Source organism: Ascidiella aspersa, chromosome 2 (assembly GCF_963924565.1).
Source record: "Ascidiella aspersa chromosome 2, kaAscAspe10.2, whole genome shotgun sequence".
Classification (NCBI taxonomy): Eukaryota; Metazoa; Chordata; class Ascidiacea; order Phlebobranchia; family Ascidiidae; genus Ascidiella; species Ascidiella aspersa.
In genome coordinates, this window is record NC_139448.1 from 24,944,357 (window position 1) to 24,965,770 (window position 21,414).

At 36.7% G+C, this 21,414-nt stretch overlaps 1 protein-coding gene across 1 annotated transcript; it reads right to left on the reverse strand.

The window, feature by feature from the left end:
- Positions 1-4,352: 4,352 nt before the first annotated feature.
- Positions 4,353-11,822, reverse strand: LOC146164468 (sodium- and chloride-dependent taurine transporter-like). The gene is made up of 12 exons (XM_083380730.1): positions 11,669-11,822; positions 11,432-11,563; positions 10,848-11,142; positions 10,291-10,423; positions 9,761-9,895; positions 8,939-9,042; positions 8,310-8,403; positions 7,858-8,001; positions 7,182-7,319; positions 6,856-7,062; positions 6,338-6,514; positions 4,353-4,457 (listed from the first exon to the last, which is right to left on the reverse strand). Exons 1-12 carry the CDS (start codon positions 11,820-11,822, stop codon positions 4,353-4,355), a joined length of 1,818 nt encoding a protein of 605 aa, XP_083236856.1.
- Positions 11,823-21,414: the final 9,592 nt, after the last annotated feature.

The window sequence follows — 21,414 nt, forward strand, 5'->3', positions numbered from 1 at the left end:
TTATTACACGGTTGAAACAGCTATACATATCAGACATGTAGAGTGGGTATCAATGACCCATAACTTACACATTGTTGATTTGTCATTTGGTTTGACTGACAATTCTGGTCCTACATTTATAAAAACTAGAATCCTACAACAGCGTTGAAACAATTATTAAAGCAATGCAATAATTGTCTTAAGGCAGTCTTTCTTAACCTTGGATAAATTTTGTCATTTTAGCGTCAAATGAGCTATCAATCAAAATATCCACATCAGTTGACGGGACAGAAAAGCTGTGCCAGCTGTAGGTATTGGTAGCCTACTTTTCTGGTTCAGATTAAATGCTAATTCGAAGCTAGACTAGTAGCCTATTGATTTTTTTATCTAAATTCAGTTATAGTGAGTTTTAAGTGCTTTATTAATTAGTAGCAAGAACTGTAAGGTTAAGTACACCTGTCGAAATTCCGTGCTGGTAATGAATGTGATTGTCTACTTTTTGTCACTGGATATGGCTTAAACGGCCAAATTAGTTTATTGTTGATCATTTTAGCCCAGTGATTAGGACGTTTTAGAGTTGAAAATAATTTATTGACTGATTACTACATTCTGTAAAAGTTACCAAAAAATTTAGTCAAATAGCATGTCCCTAATTATCTCAAGACTGTTTCATCTGATACAAAAGCAAGAATATTTCTTTTACATTTTATTGTCTGTGGGACATTTCTTACTTCCTAAAGTGTTTCAGCATGTCCCTAAAGAAGTCAAATTACCAGAGAAATTATTTAAATTTTGAATTTACATATCTTTTTAAGGATGATCGGCAAATTCCTTAGTATGCTTTGTGCATGGAAACATTTTCAAACAGTACCATGAAACCTGCTATTTTACCTAAATGGTCATCGAAGTATGATGAGCAAAAACCGGTCCTTTTTTGAGTCAAACTGGAATGATTTGAACAATTCGTTAAAACAAGGGCAGCCATCGCATTGAATTTAACTGATGTAATTTGTTACTTTTGTTTTTTAATAATTAAGCATTATATATTAGGGGGGGGGGGATTGTTGAATCTGATATTCATCTTCGTTAAAGGGGGTAAAACATACAATATAGGTTAAGAACCCCTGGGTTAGGGTGTCGGTTAGTGTTTGGGTGAGGATGGGTGAAGTATTATTATATTTAATATTATTGCTTAACCTACCAAAACCCAATACCTAACCCCCCAAAAATGTTCGTAGTGGTAGGATTCTTGACCAGCCAGCGCCAAATTGAGGGATTATAATCATCTACTCAGATCTAGGGTGGACCAAGTCTGCATTTCATGGCACCTTTCGCTAAGATCTCGGGTGTGCTGTAACAAATTTTTATTATTCTGGTGTTGCAAATTTAGGTGTGCAATGTGCATGCTACTACTTTAAATCACCAGTGTGCGCCCATTTCCTATAAATACAGACTGGGGTGGTGGAGCTGTAATTACAACATTTATACGTACATTACGTTGTTTAATTTATTTTAATTCCGCTTACAGTACATTTAGTGAACCAGTTTTTCAAGAATCAGGTCAGCATTGAAAGCTAGGAGTGGCTTAACAACGCGTTTACCACAAAAGACATCGGCCTGGTATCATAGGGTTTGATTTTTTATTACATTTTACGCTTTGTTTTATTTAAAACTACGTTATATATTGCCTTATCCTGTCAAAGAGATTATAACCAAAGAGAGATTATTATAAGGTTATAATCTCTTTGATCCTGTCAAACACGCCAATTGGAAAAAAATATATGCAAACCCTAACATTTATCGTCTGTTCGCGATACGCATCGCTGGTAAACGATCCAATCGAGCGAGTTTATATCCTGGGATAGAAAATTATAATTTTACCGAAGTTGAATCGGCGTTTTTTTCGTAAGTTCACCGATGTGCTTCGGTAAATTTCTTGACGAATCGGGTGCATAGTTCGCTGTTGTATAATTATAATCGCATGTGCTTAATACGCTAACACAGGGATCGGGAACCTTTTCAGCTAAGGGGCTAAGGGAGCCATAAAAGTCAAATATTCTTTGTACTATTTCCATGAGAGATATATAATACTTTTTAACATCTAGTTATAGGTTGCAAAACTAATTATTTGAGCAGGGCCGTTTATTTTGTTGTCATTTAAAGGACAAAACATAATATGCATCAAAAATTGATTAGCTAAGTTTGCATAACTGTGATTACATAGTTCCGTTGAAAGAATTTTTCTGCAAGCAAGATTCTTTTATCAGAAGAGCCATATGGCGTCACAAATAGAGGCATATATGGCTCGCGAGCCATAGGTTCCCGACCCCTGCGCTAACCCCATCATACACTTTCGCAGGTAGAACAAAGCACCAACCGCTTTAATACAGCCTTTGCTAAAACTACCATAGGACATTTAAAGATGGTATAGTGATAAATCGAAAAGACGTATTATGTATCAGGACTGCTTTGTTTAGAGGTAGTACAAATGAAAAGACAAGAAAATGTAACATCTCGTACATGTTTAATATCCTTTAAATTCGTCCATACATATACTGGAAAGTGTGATAAAGGCATTTTCGTTTATCTGAGATGCATATACTATATTTTAGCAATAAAAAAATAAACAGCATGTATTAGGACTGATTTTTTTATTCTACCTTAATGGGACTATTATAAACATGCCTGATAGGTGCAAGTATGTTGCTACAGGCTGATGGCACCTATATGCTTTGGCTCCCGTTAACAGCGATCATAATCATAATAAAACTAAGTTAAAGGGTTTTGGTACGGGACCAGATGGTTCATCTAATGATAAAAAAAGGTTGTCGACCGCACCCTTCTAGATAATACGTGCGTGTATGCTTTAAATCAGTGGTTCTCAACCTGTGGTACGCGTACCACTAGTGGTACGCGAAGTAATTTTGGGTGGTACGCAGTATGTTTATAAATAAAATTACAGTTTTAGCATTTTTTTCCATTTGTAATAAACTATACATTTATTGTTATGATTGTATAGTTAAATATTTTATGCTTCATCAATAATAGGAATTATTATCTTTCCGGAACATTTATGCAATTTTATGTTATGACATCATAGAAAAAACACCCGATCCGTTAGGAATCAGTGCATTTCTAAGCAAAAAGGTCTACGACAATCAGGGCATCCAATGGCAGAAAAGTCTAGACTTTTAGACCTTGAGGTCCTGGCAATGCACTGATTTGGACCTTTAGGTAAACTCCCGGCGTAGATAAATTAAATATATTCATTAAAAGTTCAGAAAAGATAACAAAAAATATGAGATAGGATTAATAACACTTGTCCCACCTAAACCCTAACGCTAACCCGAATCCTAACCCAAATAATGTGCGTTATTTTAATAATTCTTTAAATGCTGGGGAAAAAAGGCCCAAACTCGGATGGTCATAAGATGGTTTCTCGTCCATTGTATTTAAGATTATTACGTCACAAATTAAGGTATTGGGGCCTGAAGCGTTATAAGTATTAAATTATCGCACATTATTTGGGTTAGGGCGCTGGTTAGCGTTTGGGTTTGGTTGGGTCAAGTATTGTTAAACTTAATCTTCTTATGCACATTTGTTAATGCAAATTAGTGCATTGTCCAAGACCTAAAAGTCGGACTTTTTGATCCTTTGAATGCACTGATTGTCGTATACCTTTTTGCTTAGAACTGCACTGATTTCTGACGGATGGGGTGGAAAAAACAACAAAGAATCACAAAACTTGACTACCGGTATCTTGCAAAGGTAAAAAAGAGAAACTTTTTAAGATTAGTGGGCCGAATTTGTTTCGAAATTTTTTGGGCTAACTAATTAGCTAATCCGCCCCTGTTAATAATCCAATATACATTTTGAGGAAAGTTGAGTTTTTCGATAATTTGTTGGTACGCAACAAGATCATAGAACCTCGAGGTGGTACGCGGTGAAAAAAAGGTTGAGAACCACTGCTTTAAATAAACTATAAAAAATAAAAAGCATGCGATTAATCAATATTGGCTTGTAACAAAAGGAAGTAAATCATACCAAAATGAAACCGTAGGTCATACCAAAAATAAAAACAAAAGTTTTTTTCATAGAGGTAGTACAAATCAAAAGACAAGAAAATGCAACATCTCGTACATGTTTAAAATCCAGAAAATGTGTCCATACTGGAAAGTGTGATAAACGTGTTTTCGTTTATCTGAGGTGTATATACTGTATTTTAGCAATAAAAATAAACAGCGTCAGTCTTTTGACGTAATTTAATATATATTTACAACATAATCGCAGATGAGGTTAATTTTTTGGCTCTGAAAATGACAACAACTAGAATCCAAATACAAAAAGAGAGCTCTATAGAAATTAGAATGTTTTTATGTCGTTGTTTCAAGGTAACTCCGTGCTGTGGAATCAACCATTGGCAGCATATTTTGACCTTCATCAACTGGGATTTTGCTCTCATGTGGCCGGTACCTCAACTAAAAAACGGAGCGAAAAACATAGATATAATATATTTTCTGTTAGGCCGAGTTTTGCATTTGTTTTGTTTCAGTCATTCGTTGTTACACAGATAATTGGAAACCATTTTGTGTCTTTCGAAAAATAATACACAGTAAGCAATGGTGGGATTACGCCGGTTCGCACCGGTTCTACAGAACCGTCTCACGAAATTGTATAAGATCAGCGAACCGGTTAGCATGGGAACACACAATAAGACCTAAAAAGCAACAATACCATCAAGCAGAAAATGTATAAAACCGAAGTATTTAGAGTAGACCAACGACACAATAAGGGCAAATACGCAGTAGGCTGATATTCAGTACAGAATAAGATCAAAATCGTCTAAATAAGACTTGAAGGCCCTAGATCAGCCATATTGCCAAAATACGGCCCACCAAGCCATTTAATCTGGTCCTCGGTTTATTTTTTCTTAAAAAAAAAAACAGGGCGACTCACATGTTTGGTTGTAACATAAATAAACACTCTTTCCAGGACGGATCTATAATCCCGCCAAACTCCATTTTAGCCTGTTTTAAACACTAAAAAGGAAATTGTTTTTGCGTTTCGTCCGAATCTCTTTTGTTTTTTTCTGAGTTCCATGCGTTTTTTAAGCGTCTTTTTAGACAAAAGTCGTCCTTTTGTAGTGACTCTTTCAAACAAAAGTTTGTCAAACTTAGACTAATAATTAGTACCGGTACACGGCCGTTTCCCCAACCTTTTTTAAACCAAATTCAGTTAATGCAATGTTTTTTTTAAGATTTATGAAGCTTTTGCATTATTTCAAATTGTATAGCAAACACATCGGCTACGAAAAGCCTCAAAAAGTAAAACAAGGCATTTTTTGTTTTTCTGTGCAAAATTTTTACGTATTATAACCTTGGGCTGCTGCATGAGTTAACGCCCCTGACCACTTGTTTAATTCCAACATATCAAGAGATGTACATATATTTTATCTGTGACCAATGTGTGACGTCTACCTCTAAATGTAAATTAAAACATTTTGAACCAAATAGCCGCGATTTTTTTGCGCTTTGCGCGATGTCTTGTCCCCTTCAAATCCTCTACAGTTCTACATTTGCACATAACTACCAACGTAATAACATGTTATTCAGCTTACTTGGTTTATAACGTCATAGTATGACGTCATATTACGTAAATTTGAGATTCTATTTTAGACCTGGCCCGCCACAACATTGTTTTGGCACCGGATTTTTGGCTCTGTTTAGGATGAGGTGGGTAATTTTTGGGATACGAAAATGGTTGGAGTGAAAATCGTTAGGTGAATTAGTGATGTACTTAGGACCGATTAGAACTTATTCCGACTTTATTAGGCATAACTCCTAGTTTGGTTTTATTCCGAACTGTGTTTTAATTTCGACGTTGATGTTGTTCTTATCTCAGTTTTATGACTAAAGTTGATTAGAATTACGGGTTACTGTCAATGGAATTTTGCATCTAATCCGATACACCGATTTTTGAGTGTGTTTTTTTAATATGCAATTGTCAAGTTTACACGTAACAGTTAAACATTGTGTTAATTTTTAAAACTGTAGTATTTTTCCTTTTTGATTGTTTGTCTAAAATTGAATTGTTGCGTCATAAGTACAAGTCGTCCTAGGACTACTGAATAATGTGACTTTTTGTAACAGAACTGGCTAAAAAATATGACTTTTGTGATAGAACTGGCTGATAAAAAAATTGAATCCCACCACTGACAGTAAGGTACTGTAACTTTAATTTAAAAGTATTACAATTAATCTTCATACAGTTGTTTAAAACACTAAATAGCTAGTTTAAAATATGGTGGCCAACAGTACATTCAAACTGTTATATTTTTACATGTGATCTAGGCGCTTACCTCTGAAATATTCTTGCCTTGCCAAAGAGTCACTGCTACTTTGTAGATTGCGTAGGCTGGAATAAGTCCGACCGAACTTAGACTTATAATTTGGCATAAAACCTGAGCCCAGATTGGGTAAACATATTTGTTGTAGGTGAGTGGCTTAAGCTCCGCCATGTAGTAAATCGAAAGGGCCTGTGAATTTAAAGAAAGAAACAAATCGAAGGCCGTCAGACGAGGCAATCAATCATATTAGCCCCATCCAGCAAAATGAAACTACTTATTTATATACAGTTCTAATGATAGATAAATAGTTTAAAAATGTTTCTTTGTTTTTTTATGCTTTTTTTATCCTCCTTTTTTATTCCAAAACTAATTTTTATAAACTGGGTCGGTCTTGATACTTTTGCCATTAACGTATGAATACATCCGCTTAAATGTCGTATGTTTGAACTGAACAAAATAATGACGCCAGATTTTGAAACCAGTAGCATCACAGTTCGAAAAGCACCAAGCCTCCGTAACTGTTAACTTACGAAGCAAGCGGCAGGACCAATGTACTTCCAAGTCAATATGATTAGGTGCTTTCCCCTTCTGCTACCGATCATTCTCTTTATCTCGGCCCAGTGACGATCGGCACCGATGAGCCAACCAACTGCCACAAATTCGCAAGTAGCAATGAAAAACTGACACCAACCGGCAACCGCGAAGTTGTTGTAGATTTCGAAAAAATAGACACCACCCTGGAGCGAAATTCCATGTCGTTATTAAAATCATGCCATGTTAGCATATTATTTACAATATAATATTTTTATCTAACCGCGTGCGTTATGGTGCGTGAATAAAGCAACGAATGCCTTACCTCAGTAACCATGAAAAGGCCAATCGTCATCATAATAAAGCAAAATATTGCCTGAAAGATTTCGCGCCCATATTTGTACTGCTTGATTCTCGGAAAGTTGTCGGTGAAGTAGGCGAGAATGCATTCTTGGTATACGAACTGCAACATAACACAACGTGGGTTCATTATCGATATAAGGCACAATGGTCTGATTGTAGATCGTGAATCGGCATTCATGTTTTAATCATATACGAGCGTCTGGAATAAGTGCTATTTTAACGGTGCCCACTTTTGAGTATGAAATTTATTTCTTGTTTAAAACAAATACATTTGAATATTTATCTCGGCCACTGGAGCTAAGCGCATGCATGTTATACTACTATGATTAACCGTTAATGTACTTTAACAGAAAAAATGTGAATATTTCTCCAGGCATATACAAACAAAACGTAAAAGCGCCTGCCAACAAATCGTTCAAACTTCACAATAAATCAATTCATTTACAACGGCTGTCTAACATTTCGGGGACACGAGTTTCCGACAACAATCTATTAGATGTCGTAAGCCGTGTTTGCGCGATAAAAGCATGAAGAACAACATTGTTATTCTTAAAACTTCGTCTCACGTCTTTCACAAATTGATTTCGCCCAAAACAGTGCGCTGATGTTTGCGGTCCATACAAGCTACATTTACATGCCTGCGAATCAAATCCGAGAAAAAGAATTGTGATAAAGAACACCACGCACCAAAACTGTGGAAGGGGAAGCAATGAGAGTGTTTCGGGGTAGACGACAAACACCAAACCTGGGCCGGATTGCGCAACATCGGCGACTGTCGTGTTCTGCGAAAAAACATACTCCATGCAAAAATAAACTAAATAGTAGTTTACAAAATTATTAACCCGAATAAAAAACACACTCTCCTGTAGGTTTACGCAAGAACGAGACAGTCAATACTTCGCGCATTTCAAAATGTTAGTTCGAGTATATTATAAAAGGTTGCTACCAGGTATAATATTAATCAAAACAAGGATATTTTAAATTTATCTTTGACTATGTTTTATTATTAAATACTCAACGTAATACTGGGAGATTCAAAGGGGTGATTTTGCACATATGAATTATATGCTAAAAAAATATATATACGTACCTGGTATTGAGCCATAAAGCCAAGTGTGGAAAAGACAGCCAATCCACTAATAAAACTTGTCAGTATGTTCAGCACCCCAATTAGAATTGAATCTCTATAATTAATAAACGTCTGTTACAGCTATTGCCAAACAAAACTCAAATATTTTGGAGCATAATGGTTGGAGGTTGTAGTAAGACGTAATAAGAATATCAAAGCCCATACAGCAGATGTTGAAAATGAATAAAGAGTTATTCGAAACGTTCAAAATGATACCTGCTTCTGTATGGGCTTTGATATTCTTATTACGTAAAACTCAAATAAGTTTTAAATAAATAACAGTCATACTCATTATTTCTGTGACTAAACCAACTAAAATTAATTATCTAACAGAATAGTATCTTGTGTACACCTTTAACACAGTAGGCACCCCTACTAGAATTTTCATTAAGAGCAACAATACACGAAACTTGAGCAATACGAGAAAACTCTAAACAATGTCGGAAAGCATATTTATACACAAATAGTTGTATCAAAAGGTTTACCAATAATAGTAAAAATAAGAATCATAAAGACTCACAAGTATCTTGCGACACCTTTCAGCTTAAGAAATGGCACCGAAGGGTGCCGCGGCACACCTTTAGACCCACCTATATACGTCGTGGTGATAATCGTTGTAACTTCCCAGAGTTATTAAATTTCCGCCGCAAGCGCCATACGAATAGATCACCTGTGTGCCAGCACTAACCCATACCTACAAAAAATATTGAGTAAAAGAAATAGTAGTGAGAAATGCGTACACAACACAAGTATTTGCGAAAGGGAATTGTCGCAGGTCTGCAACAGCAATTAGCCTCTCATAATTACAAAGGAATTATAATCAATTAGGGGCATTTAGTATCCCAATTGGTTGAAACTTTCGTATATTTTATCGGCGCCGGTTACCACGAAATCCCTCTCACAACCAACAGGTGATGTCACGCGAATGTTGTCTATATGCAAATTATTATGCTATTTTGTTGTTGTTGTGTTGATACAGGTTTCACAATATATGTGCGATTGGTGACAGTGTTATGTTACAGTCTCCGATTAGTTGTTTTTGTATAGTTTATTATATAATAAAAGTATAGCTTATTGTAATGCGTGAGCTCGTTGTTATCAGTACTTAATAATTGTAAATACGTTTCTTTGTATTTTTGATAAACAAGGCAGTTATGTTAATTAAAGCAGAACATGAGTTTTAGGATCAAATAAAATAGAGCTCGCGCAATTTCAGTTATTTTCGATAAATAAGACTCGTAAAAGGCATAAGGTTTAAAAAAACGTAATTAAGACTAACTCAAGATAAAGCAATTGCTTAATGTAGTAAAGGAAGGAAAACGTTCTGGGTTCACGACAAGTGTAAACAAGAGACGAGTAAAGAAGGCTGGACACCAAATATCATATATCCTCTATTTGTTCTATATAGTTACCTCTGCGTGTTTGAGCTTGGCCATGTCTGGAGTTAAGTAATACCGTATACCCTCCGATGCGCCGTCAAGTGTTGAGCCTCTTACAAGTATAACCAGAATAAGCACAATTGGAAGCGTGGCAGTCACATAAACGATCTAACGTGATAAAATAGAGTGTGTTTGTCCTTTGAACGAATTACTGTTTTTAATCTTCAAATGTCATGCCTCTTTGTCGTTCAGAACAAACATTTTAGATGTGTAATTAATTTTGTGTTTATTTCGACATGGCAAATAATACAACTGACGACATTGGAACGCATAGACCAGTGCTTTTCATCCCGTGGGATAGTACGCACTTGTGAGGATGAAAAAAATTGTAATGCGGACGACAAACGTTGTGCGAAATTTTAAAGGTTGAAAATCACTGGCATAGACGATAAACACACATTAAATTAATTACTTCTATTGGAATATATAAACTTGTCACTAAACTTATTATCTGATTTTCATTAAACTAAAACATACTATTTGTAACATTATTAAGCATTTACCTTAGCAGACCATTTGATTCCCTTGAACGTACATAAATACACTAATATCCAAAGTACTACTACATATATTGCAAGATCCCAACGCATGTTTCCCATTTCTTCGATTCCGGAAGAAATGCCGAGGGTCTCCAAACTGTAAATTATAGGCATAAATTTACATACAGAACAGAATCGCCAGACATCCTTTATCAAATATAAATAAATTATACCCTATTTGTAAGAATAAGGTGCCCTAACGCTAACATTTACGATAGGTTGTCTTATACAGGTAATCGAAGTTTTAACAGTTGCTTTATATTAATTTAAAACGAAAAAACTGACTTCGTAATTATGGTCCGAAAACAACAAAGGTTGATATACAGATTTATTCCACCGTGTTTGCTGTGTTTTGTTTGCTGTGAAAATTTGTTACTTCAAAAAGATCAACTAAAAATTCAGTCGTGAAAATATGTGTAAGATTCAATGCAAATAACTTTAGAGGGCTTTATTTAGGTTGTGCAACCTTCTATTAAACACAGTATCAGTTGCACGATACGCTCCTATGTATATGGCCTTACTTCCAGTATTCCGAAGCAGAGGACACGCTTGACGTGCTGTTGTCAATTTGTGGAAGTAGGAAATCGCTGGCGTTTGGCAGTGGATGGTTAGCTGTCGACGACAATCCTAGGCTCGAGTTTTTCACGCCCTTGCTTGCAGCTGCGACGCAGTGAACAGTGTTCCATTGATTGTCGCAAGAAGCCCAAGGCAGTGGGCTTGAGAAACTATTGACGATGTACTTCATTGCCCAGGCGAGAATTACCACGTAGAAAACATTTGCGTGCATCATTATCATGATATTGGCCAGTGAAATTCCTGCGAGTTATTCATCATATGTTAAGACGTTTATGTTAGGAAATATTATTAGGCTTTTCGCATAGCATTCGTTTAAAAAAATGAGTTGGTTGCAAGCGTCAAACAAGGCACCATTCAAAAGTAAACGATAAGTGGCTCTCATTGCAAGCACCAACAGTAAAAATTTGAAAATGTAACTTCGAATTGTCAATAGCCGGGTACATCTAAGTGTCTAATCGAATTTATTCACAAATGCGCAATTGTTCGGTTTTGACAAATAGACTATCTTTCCTTTCATTACTACAGAAACCTTTTAAAATAGGAACAGTTCCCCAAGTCTTGGTAAGGCCAAGACGGAGACTCTGGCCAAGAGAAGTTTCCAGTAATACCAATGGAATCCCAATGAGAAAAGCGAACAGCAGGTACGGCAGCAAAAAAGCACCTGAAAAAAAACAAAACAAAACAAGTATTCAATTTTACCTTGTCCGAATAGCCAATGGGATTGTCACAAATGTATTGTTTATCTTGGGCATAAGTAAAACTATACCTCCTCCCATTTTGAAGCAAAGATAGGGGAATCTCCAGATATTCCCAAGTCCGATGGAACATCCTGCGGCCGTAAAAATAAAATCCCATGAGCGGCTCCATTTCGGTCGAGCTTCAGGTGCGGTGAACGATGGATTTACCTTTTCAGTGACCATTGTCATGGATTTTTCTATTGATATATATTTAACGAAACCTGTAAAATAATTTTTGGAACTTATTTGAACGTAAACGGCGTCCTCCGACCTTATAATAACCTTAAAAAATAATAATGCAGAGTGAAATTAAGACGGTCCTCTTTTACTACTTTTAGTACCGTATAAAATTGAAATATTCGATTTGCCATATATAGATAGGCGTAGATTGTTCATTTGCCACATTGTTCAATGCATTTTCTCTGACCTTTCTAAACTTTTGCTGTTTTTCAAAATATAGACCAAGTCACAGCAGCTATATTTATTTCTCTTTCAGTCGACGATAAAACCTAAGTCACCGAAAAAATATTCCTTCCAGAGTTGTTTCAGATTTCCTAAATGTAAAAACTTTGGGCGGAAATTAGGGTCACGAAACATAGCCCAAAACAAAGAGAGTTACAGACTATACGTGTTTATTGACAGCGCTGCATAAAAAAGTTCTGACTTTACGCCAATAAAGTTATGTTGGTTGCATTCTGTACGTGGCGTAAAGGAGGCAAAGCACATACATCTCAACCCTTGATGTCGATCAGTCTGTTAAACATACGATACTACGTCACACGTGGTGAACATAACTTTCCTGGAAAATGATAAACGAAAAATATAGGTATTCAAAAACGTGTAAGTTAGCCCATTGATTTTCAAACATTTTGTCCCATTGACCATCTAATATATAAAATGGAACAGTTTGTGAGTGGTCAGCATGTTCGCGTTTTAGGGAAACAGACAGAGAAACGTATGGCTCATATTGCTCCTCTTAAGCGGTCTTTAATAAGCAAGTCTAAATAAATTGCTGGTACAACCTGGAGTTTTACGTTTGAGAGTTATTGTCAATTGACAAATGCCAAGGGTTTCCGTTACTTAAAAGATGTATGACATGCTTAGCCAAGTGTTGTGTGCTATAGTCGATTATTGAGTCGTACCATTTCAAAAACATCACACAGCAGTGGTTGCATGTCGAAAGGGCGGGCGTGCGACTTCTCGCAAAACCTCTTGACGAAAAGGGTAAAACGTTTTCACACATTTATAAGGCAACAACTTGCGTGAACTACATTGCCTTGGTAAAAATAAAGTTTCATGTGGCAAAGTTTATACTTTTATGTTTAATAGCTTTTTGCAGTTTGTTTAACCACGTAATAGTCTAATTTCGCAAAATATTGCGTTTATTGCAGCGTTTTCCTTAACATTCTTTTATGGGGGCATTAAGAGACTTACACAGAAAACTTAAAACAACCCTAACCGAGTTTAAACTACGCAACATTTGGACTGAGTTAGCAAAACATCGCGTGTATTGCAGCGGTTTAAACACAGGGTTGTTCCTAAGCAAAAATTTACACTCGCCAGCCTGGCGAGCGGCTATCAACCAGCACTCGCCCGGACGAAATAACACTCGCCAAATTTGTTGGCACGCCGTCTGCAAATTTTCGTCCTAGCCCGGTCATTTCTTGGGTTATCGTTAACCTGTCTCATAGTTTCTATACGAAAACATTAGTGTTTTTTATAAAAGTCTGGTCGTTTATGTCCATGCGTGGATAAACAAATTAATGACCCATAAAGCAGTTTACGCTTAAAACAATGTTTTTTGCCGAAGTATTTTTAACAATCTTTCGTGAAAAAATTAATACTGACAATTTAGTAGCCACGGCCTGCTTGTTTTTCATTTTTCTAAAAATTCTTGCGCTCTCATTTTTTCGTATTCTGTTTTTTCTGTGCTTAAAGGACGTTTCACCACAGGTTGCTTCGCACCACTAACAAAACGCCACATTTCGCCTAACACTATCTATAGTTATTGGTTGAACAGCAAATAATGACAAAATAATTGTAAATTTACAACTAAACCATTCATTCGTAAAACATGCACCAGAGGTTCTGTGCTGCGCGACGCCAGTTGGTCGTTTCACTTTTTCCAGGGGCGTGCGCAATGGCTTCGATTCGTATATTAACATAGGTGCAATATAAAATATTTACAGACAGTTATATTTTAGGCTTTGGCTTGGTTGACCGACGTTCGACATGAACTAACTTCAGCAATTGCTTATAATTTTCGTATACAAACAATTCAATAAATGCAGTAGGCTAAAGTAAAAATCTTATCGCTGGGTACATCGCAAGTCCAATAAACTTTTTCAAAGGCGCCAACGACTGGGTTAAACATTAAAAAATTAACAAACGTTCAAGTTAAGCAAAAAACCTCGTAACTATTTACTACTGCAGCAACGTCTTTTGATTGTTTGCCGGTAAACGATTTTTTAAAACGGGACAAAGAGTCTTTATTACGGGCTTCGAACATGACTTCGATTAACCTTATTATTTGTGTAGTGTTGAATGTATTTGCGCCTTAGTGTTTAAGGAAATAACTGGCGCTAAGAGATATTTTGCTTTAGTGGTGTTTAGCACAAATTGCCCTACACTAACTAATTAAATTCCCCGCCGAAGTCACTCGCCAGTCAGGGCGAGTGGGTGTCAATCAGCACTCGCCCGTAGCGATTTGCACTCGCATTGGCGAGCGGGCGAGTGCTTAAGCCCAACCCTGAAACACTAAGCAAATTTACTTTTCAAACTGTATTTTTTTCGTTGGATGCAGTATGGTATTTACCGTGATTACTTATTTGCTTAAATTTCGCGCTGCTACGACTTTACGTTTGTTGATTTTCGATCGATATAAGTCACAGGTTTTCGTTACGAAAAATATGCGAGACGTGTTTAGCCAAGTTTGTGTGTTTAGTCGCTCAATTAAAACAAGCACACACCGTTCCATTTTGGTTTGATGTTAAATACCCCATGTTTTTTAAAATCATCGATTATACCAGGGTGGTCCAAACCCAGGCCCGCGGGCCACATGTGGCCCGCGAGATCATTTTTCATTGCCCGCGAGCACTGTTGAATTATTGCAATGCATACCGTTGATTGTTTACTCAAAGAAATCTAAGTGACAAACGAACAGTAAGAATACTGCAATTGTTTGGTCATGATTACATTTTTCCAGTTATACCATGAAATAAACCAGATTCCTATCTCTCACCAAATTCGCAGCAGGGAGTAGCAGGGACGCCTAATTTTGATGTGTCATAACTAGGGCGATTATTTTTTGACTTGTCAAAAAAAGTCAAAATTTTGTCAAAATTTACACGTTAGGTAAAAATTTGTCAAAATTCTTTCAAGTCAAAATCGATTAAAAATGTACATAAATCGTTTACAAAATTAAAAAAAACTATATTCAGATTTATGAAATTGTCGTTCAGTTAACGTTTGGTCATAAAATAATTTGTTTGGAATTATATTCAACGACATTTTAACCGTATTATATCTTCATTAGAACAACATACACGCGAGCCAGTAGGAATAACTACCCAGACCTAGTTGATCGCATCAGGTTCAGTTCAAACTTCGTTTTGCTTGAAATAGCCTAAGTGTGTAATTTGTATCTCTGATTTGGACACATGTATTGAACAGCATATCTTTTTATATTTTACATCTTGTATTTCATCTGTTTACACAGCGTATTACTAAAATAACCAGCATCTTGTTTTTCTTTGGAAATTTTATAGCCTTTTTTTAAAATGACAAAGTACCAAGAATAATTGCTTAAACCCGAAAAAAAAATAATTGAGTTTCACCTGTAGTCAGTAATACATCAAAAACGAGGGGTTGACGACTTTAAGGCACCAATGCAGTAGGTTCTTCAAACAACAATATGTTGTTTAATCAATTTATTTTTCATAAGTCATATTTTTCATAAGTTGTCAATTTTTAGGTTGAAATTTGTCAAAATTTCGATTTTTCAGGTCAAAATTTCTAATTTTTTACCTCAAAAAATAATCGCCCTAGTTATAACTAATGACCGGTTTGAGCCGCAGTGCGTCTTATACAAAACTTTTTTCAAAATATGGTTTTCACTGTGACTTTAGCCTAACGCGCTGACCCATTCCAAGATGAAATTTCAGCTAAATTGATCTGATTAAAACCTTTTTGCGCGAAACGAAAACGTCTTTGTATTTGGCGAATGTGTAATATGCAACATTTCTCTTAATTTTTTTGGGTTTCTATGAACATTCTACGCTTTTAAAATGCTGTCTTCTAACTGAAAAGTATTGTCAAATACGCAAAGCACCATTTTCCACAGTCTCATACCCTACGATTTCATTGCGCACAAGTTCGACGATAGTAGCAAGTTTGTGAAACTTATATGTCTTGGACGATTATTTGTGACGTCGATTTTTAAACATTTCACGCCCTTGTAAGGATGTAGCCTAATGTATGTGGCCCGCAAAGAATATGCAAGAAATATTGTGGCCCGCGATGCTGTCAACTTGGACCACCCTGGACTATCATGCGGCTTCAGCAAGCTTTTACAATGCTGGTAACACGTGAATTAGTAACTATACGGCCAGAACGCGTTCGCGACTTTCCTTTAGTGACCTATTTCAGACACAAAATTTTAGACTCTGCTTTTTAGGTTATAGGCCTACGTTAATTTTTCATCTTTAGATTGTGTTAACCAAATGAAAAAAGTACTGGGAAATTACGGAGACAAAGAATTAGATGTTTAGAGCCACGCAGATAAGTCACATACTTAAACACGCCATTCCGCGTTCAAATTAATGCCGCTTTCACAGAGGCTGTGGGGTGTTACTTTGTGGGGAAGCATTAGGTTAACCGATTTTAGACATACGGTATGACATGATTTGAATTTTCTATTTAATGACACGCAATACAAACGTTTAGGAATCGACATACGTTTCGGCTTATATGCTGATTCCATAATTATAGGCTATAACATGAGGCTATCAGTTTAACATGTCACAACGTTATGTGCAATAGTAATAAAGAGTCATAGTATGGTGGATTGTTTCATTTTGTTTAACCAGATTAAATGCAGGTAGACTTCGTACATTATGATGGTTATTGTAGGTGTAATTACATTTTAACCAGTAAGAATAACTGGTAAATATTCTATTTGACCTGGGCAACGCCGGGTATTTCGTTTAGTACTTAATAAACTAGTTAAGCAAACGCTATATTTCCACACTCAACTTTAACTAGGCTACAGCTAAAAAAAAAACTAAAAGATTAGTGAGTACACATACAAATGGGCCATTAAATCCACATGGATATATACTGTGGTCAGCCCTGCAAAAAAAGTACTGGTCGATTTACGCCATAATTATAATATTATATCGGGTGTCTTCGGAAAGATTTATTTCCGACGAGTTGTCATAACAAATATTGTAACACAAGCAAGGCCTGGTAAAAATAATTTAGTCTGCCGCAAGGTTCGAACTCATGAGCTCGACCATACCGGGTCGAGATGAAAAAATGTTACAAAAACTCTGTATTGTTTTTAGCATTAGCGACTAACAATGGATGGATTCCAGCAATAATACCAAAATTAAATTAGAATAACATCAAAGTCGGAATAAAACAAAGTTCGGAATAAGATCGAGATCTTTATTCTATATTATATTCAAGTGTCTTCACAATAAACGTCAGATGTTTTGCGACCATTAACCGCACCATGCTTTTATCACTCTTGAAATAAATATAAAATTAGGTATTGTTACATCTGTTCTACGAAACTGAGACTTCGCGTCGCCTCTATCCTATTTTAACAAGGGGGCATTAATATCTAATGTTAACTAACTGTTAATTCGCCATTGCACACTAAAACCAGGCGGTGGCATCATTACAAAAACAATTAAAAGGGGGGCAACATCCGGCCCGCGACGGGATTTTGAGTGACCCGCAGACAGTTTCCGGTCCTACATGATAATGTGGCCTGCGGACACAACCTGCCGCAATCCCCAATATTGCTTACTATAAGTTAAATAATAGTGACTTTTAGTTATTCTTTTAGTTCTTTGTTTTCTTTGCGTTTTTAGATTACTTGTTTTGATTCAAAATTAGATTGAGAATTTACAATAAATGTTATGCCATGGATTTTGCCAAGAGACGTAAAGTTGAGGAGTTTCGCAAATTTAAAGAATAAGATACCAAAATACTCTTTCACTCAATTCGGCAAAAAAAAGAGTATCTTTGCTGCGCAATGAAAGTGTTGCCGTGTTTAAAGAGTACAACAAAATACGATTTATTCGTTGAATAGGTGGATAATACACGGTGAATGTATCGATTCAGGAATACAGCCCGCCAAGTACTTCATTTTACCATATCAATCCCGCCGGGAGAATTCGCACGCCTCTGCTATAGAAAATAACAGTCGTTGAGAAAAAGCTAGACTTTATTCCATAATTAGCAAACCTGGGACGGAACATGCCTTTTATAGGCCCTTAAGATTTTGGTGTCCTCTAGGTGGTATTAAAAGTATAAACACAATAAACTACACAAAATTAAAAACACAGAGCGGTTTAAGATGATACTTGAGAAAAAAATTAAGAAAAATTACAGCCAAGACACTATTGAGGCCTTAGCCGACTGACCAACTCGGATTATTTCATTAAACATTGAGGTACCCTTAAAAATTCGGCAGGGAAAATTTCTGAAGTCCCTCTTTGCCTTGGTACGCCAAGAACGTGCTTATTTTTCTCAATTTCCTGCCACTAACGTCAAAAATATAACTGTATTGTGCCGGACTACATTGATGTTTAGTACGAAAGTTTTACGACCGCTAGCAACTCTGTCTCCAACTATAACTAATGCGCAAGCAAAATAAATCAACCCAACCACTGAACCAATTCCAACGTCGTATAGTGACGTAATAATTACATTTAATTTTAACGCTTTAAAATTAAAACGCACGCCTGGTAACACCCTTCACTAAGTTGGCTAATATCTGCGTAAGTTATGGAAAAAGCTGGCTGCCCAAACACGGGCATTTTAATTGCCTAACCGGGACGACGGGACAAAGCCCTGAAATCGGGACTGTTTCGGCTAAAAATGAGCATAGTAACCGACCTAAAAGTTTCTCGTTGCTTTGGACAGAAAAACTGTTTCTTTTTCCTTTTTCATTCCCATATAGTTTCTTTGCTAAGACTTTCTATAAGATAGATTTATAGTCAGGCCTCTATAGGTACCGTATAACACTTTAACCACGTGCGACCTGCTGATTTTAAAAACGCAATTTTGAAGTAATTTTAATAGTTTGCGCGTAGTTCGACATTTCCAATGCTGAGACTTGTTAGAGTCTGTAACGTATGAGCAACAGAATTTTGTTGATGACGGGTAAAACAGCGGAAATATAAAACACTGAGTTCTCTCTGAAAAGCTCGGAGTTGTTTAAAAGAAATGAACTTGGTTACTGGGTGCGTGTGAAACACAAGAATTGGTAGTTCTCACCTATTATTTATATAAAGTTATACAAAAGCCCTCGTACAACATTATGTAAAAAAATTACAGTTTAACAGGCAAAGGTGTGTTTTTACCTAACTTTTTTAGAGATGACGTAATAAATTGACGCCACAATATAAATAAACTTCATAATTCTGTTGATTTCGGTCCAAAAAATGCGAAAGTGAAATTGAGTCTAAATCAGTGCTTTTCAACCGGGTGTATCGTACACCCCAGGGTGTACAGGGGTGTACCAGATAACGCATGACACTTGGCTGATGACTAGCTATCTGATACTTTGCCGCCTCTCACTGACCTTTGTGAGGTAATATCCCTATTATATTACATTATCGTGCGACCAGCTTGATCTGTAGAGTAGCAACCTGTTATTTTGATATGACTTTGTGGCTATTCGACATAAACGATGTTAAAGTAAGCATCTGCAGGATTGCCAGCACAAAATAGTAACTTAATGATATCTGAATTAAAAGTTTGTGACACACTAGAGCAAAATATGTTTGCAACGATGCTATAACGTTCGTTATGTACGACCCGGTCTATGCGCAGAACGCTATATGAGGCTAAATTCTTGTAGCGAAACGCGTCTCCTATTTCAGCCTCTTAAACAACCACACACAGTTTGAATTTGAAACTTGTTGTTAAACTGAAGAAAGAATCAAAGAAGCTGGCGCAATACAGCAGGGAGATGGTTTCTACACAAATGAGCACTGTGTCAAAAACAATTCACTCGTGGTACAATTTCAATGCTCACCAACTATTTGGGAAACCGGGAGAATGTGAAGCAAACGGCGTCAGTACATAACATTTCAAACGCCTAAATAAAACAAGCAATTTAACAAACAATGCTTCATTATGACGTCACACGCATAAACATAAACTTACCAAGAGTTAAGGCAAATGCAGTCAACAAAGAGTGAGATTTACACTCATTTAAAGTTCACAAGAAAAGGCACTGCAAAACAAGAGCAGCGTAAATACTACACAAAGGATGTTATTATATACACAAAGCCATAATGCTGGGCGAACTGACTACTTGTGTCATCGTAGAAAATTTAGCAAAGGTTACATTTACATATAGACATATTACCAGGGCCGCAAACCAGGGCTGCGGAGTCGGAGTCGGACTCGGGACTCGGGACTCGACGGAGTTAATTTGTTTTGCCGGAGTCGGACTCAGGACTCGAGTAAGACCGCGTAAAACTACCCGAGTCCCGAGTCCGACGTGCGCATGCGCAGTATCAATTTTTTTAACTGTTAAGGCGGCAAAATGTAAGTTGTAAAAGTGTAATAGCAAATGGTGAAATATTTTTAAACCATGTAATGCGGGTGGATCAATTATGACGACAATATGAGTGGATTGCAGAAAATCCACCTTAATTTAGTTGCGTAAATGGGTAAAATACAGGCTGTAGAGTCGGAGCTGGACTCGGAACTCGGGAGTCGGACTCTGGTGTATTTTTTTGGCCGGAGTCGGACTCGGGAGTCGGACTCGGGTTGTTTTTAACCGACTCCGCAGCCCTGCCGCAAACCCATATTATTCACAACGCAACTCACCAAGAATGATCTTCCGAGTGACAAATTCGTCCTGTTACACAAAAAACAGCAATACAAACTTGCGCCACGACAGTCAGGCGAAAAGGAAGACCGCATGTATCAGAAAGTTAGTTCACAACGGTACAGCACCAATGTCTCACAGAAATCGGTAATTACTGGCAAATACGATGTAACAGATGACCTGAAGCAACTTCAATGCCTACAACTGAATGTTTGTGGTGCAGGTCAAAAACCAACGCACACCGCGGGCCACATATTTTGGTTCCGCGGGCCGCATTTGGTAGAGTAACTTGGGCTCCTTAACCAGTAAACTTATTGAATTGGTCATATTTGGTTCATAAGGCAGAGTTTAAACAGTTTAAAAACTGTACTTAATTTTCACCCGATGCGTCAAATTAGTGCAGTTCTAAGCACAAAAGTCTACGACAATTAGGGTATCCAAACGATCGAAAAGTCGGACTTTTAGACATAGAGGTCTTAAACAATGCACTAATTTGACTTAACAAATCTGCATAAGAAGATGAAGTTTAATAATACTTGACCCACCCGAACCCAAACGATAACCAGCACCCTAACTCAAATATTGTGCGTTGATTTAATCGTTACATAAACGCTTTAGGTCCCAATATATCAATGTGTGGCGTAACAATCCTATATATCCTGGACGAGAAATTTTTTTATGCCCCAGAGTTTGGGTTTT

Excerpts from the sequence above, each read along its gene's own strand:
- LOC146164468 (XM_083380730.1), bottom strand. The coding sequence starts at position 11,822 with ATGGTCACTGAAAAGGTAAATCCATCGTTCACCGCACCTGAAGCTCGA. Across the intron at positions 9,043-9,760 it reads CCAAGCTCAAACACGCAGAG|GTATGGGTTAGTGCTGGCAC; the intron begins GTAACTATATAG and ends TATTTTTTGTAG. Across the intron at positions 8,002-8,309 it reads GCTTTATGGCTCAATACCAG|AACACGACAGTCGCCGATGT; the intron begins GTACGTATATAT and ends GTTTTTTCGCAG.